The sequence below is a fragment of the Ammospiza caudacuta genome, chromosome 34 (genome assembly GCF_027887145.1).
Source record: "Ammospiza caudacuta isolate bAmmCau1 chromosome 34, bAmmCau1.pri, whole genome shotgun sequence".
NCBI classification, from domain to species: domain Eukaryota; kingdom Metazoa; phylum Chordata; class Aves; order Passeriformes; family Passerellidae; genus Ammospiza; species Ammospiza caudacuta.
In genome coordinates, this window is record NC_080626.1 from 1,210,286 (window position 1) to 1,212,401 (window position 2,116).

At 54.3% G+C, this 2,116-nt stretch overlaps 1 protein-coding gene across 1 annotated transcript; it reads right to left on the reverse strand.

Annotated features, from left to right (window-relative positions):
• Positions 1-260: 260 nt before the first annotated feature.
• Positions 261-1,324, reverse strand: LOC131570329 (zinc finger protein 391-like). The gene is made up of 2 exons (XM_058822681.1): positions 1,286-1,324; positions 261-731 (listed from the first exon to the last, which is right to left on the reverse strand). The coding sequence occupies exons 1-2, from the start codon at positions 1,322-1,324 to the stop codon at positions 261-263; spliced, it is 510 nt and encodes a 169-aa protein (XP_058678664.1).
• Positions 1,325-2,116: the final 792 nt, after the last annotated feature.

Consider the following 2,116-nt stretch of genomic DNA (forward strand, 5'->3'; position numbering starts at 1 on the left):
AGAGAGAGTCCCTTTCCTGCCCCTGGCAATGACCTGAGGTGGGAGTGAATGTAATGACAGGGCCATGGCCAGACCCTCATGTTCTTCCATCCCACATCATGTCATTGGCAGGGGCAGGAAAAGGGACAGCTGTCTTCCTAGCATGGATCATGGGGAACATGGATCACCAGGGCTCTTTCCAATATGGGTCCTCCAATGAGGGATGAAGCTGGAGCTGGGCATGAAGCTCTTCTGCTGTTGGGGCACTGATAGGACGTCCCTTACCGGTGCTTCCGTTGGTGTCTGGTCAAGACAGACATCTGGGTGAAACTCTTCCCACACTGGGGACACTCGAAGGGCCTTTTCCCTGTGTGGATGTGCTGGTGCCTGATGAGGGTGAAGTTGTGCTTGAATCCCTTCCCACAGTCAGGGCAGCAGAAGGGCCTCCCCTCTGTGTGAATCCGCTCATGCAGATGGAGATTTGAGCTGGTCTGAAACCTCTTCCCACAGGTGGGGCACTCGTAGGGCCTCTCCCCAGTGTGGATGCACCAGTGGATGATGAGGTGGGAGTTGCGCTTGAAGCCCTTCCCACACTCAGGGCAGCAGAAAGGCCTCTCCCCAGTGTGAATGGGTTGGTGCGTGAGGAGGTCAGAGCTTGTCCGAAAGCTTTTCTGGCACTCAGGACACTCGTAGGGCCTCTCCCCGCTGTGGATGCGTTGGTGGGTCACAAGGCTGGACCTGTAACTGAAGCCCTTCACACATTCTCCACACTCATAGGGCCATTCCCCAGTGTGGATCACCTGGTGGCTGATCAGGGTGCTGCTCTGCCTGAAGCTCTTCCCACACTGCAAGCACTTGTGTGGCTTCTCCTCATCATGAAGCTGCTCACGGACCACCAGCTCTGTGCTCTGGCTGAAGCTCTGCCCACCTTCCTGACTCAGGGTGGGTCTTTCCTCCTCAGCGCACCCTGGGATGGGTTTGAAGCTCCTCTTCCTGTGGAATCTCCGGGGATTATCCTCCCCATTGAATTCCTGTGTCATGGAGCTACTCAAAACAGCCTCTTCCTCCAGGTTCTGCTGGGGAGATTTTTCCTCCCTGGTCTCCATCCTCAGTTCCTTCCCTGGGGAAGGAAGGACAAGGACAGGATGGGATTTGCCTCCATGCCAGAGGGAAAGGGAAGGAGATCCCCCCAGTTTATTCCCAGCAGGACGGCATTGGCAGCAGGGTTGTCCTGCAGCCAGGAGCCATGCTGGGCTGGGAGATGGAGCAGGAGAGGGGAAGAAAGGGGCACTGACTTCCTCCTCACCTGCCTGGGTGTCCTCTTCCTCGAAGCCACCTCCTCCATCTGGCCAAGTTTTGGGGATGGGAAATCCTGTTTTGAGATGAAAGCAAGGAATGAGCACACTAAATTTTTTACTGGTTTGAAGGCAAACCTGGGGAAGGGTCTATGTCAGAATTCCAATTAAAAAAAAAATTAGGATCAAGGCAATGATACAGAAACACTGCCTTAAACTGACAGAGTCAGCCTGACACCCTGTTGGTCAGGGTGGTGGCTGCAGTCCCATGAAATGGTGGCTGCAGTCCTGTTGGAGTGATGAACATGATTCTGTCCAAGCAGTGATCCTGTAGAAGGGTCTGGTCTTCCTCTGAAGGTCCAGTGGTGGTTCTGGAGATCTTGTCCTCTGGGAATCCAGTAGGCAAGGTGCTGCTGGTGTTGCCAGCCTCAGCTTATATCCAGGCAGGAATGCTTGGATCCTCCCCCTGGGCAGAGCATCCCACAAGGGGATGATGGAATTTTATCAGTCCTGCAGTGACATTCAGTGGCCCATTCACAGAAGGTATCTCCCCTGGAGGGCGTTATCAGGGCTCAGTCATGGAAGAGATAAAGAACACTGCCCCACCTGTTTATAACAGTTGCTGAAGATGGGGATTGAAAACATGCATTTGGTTACATCTTGCATGGCAACCTGAAAGTGGGGTAATCCCTGCTCAGGGGGTGAACACCACCCCCCTTACCCAAACTGGCTCAGCTGTAAAACCCCCACCCTGGGAAGGCCACACACACAGGGGACAACGTCACACTTACCCTGCTCCAGGGGAGGTCTCTGTCCCTGTCACTCCCTTGCTCTCTCATCTT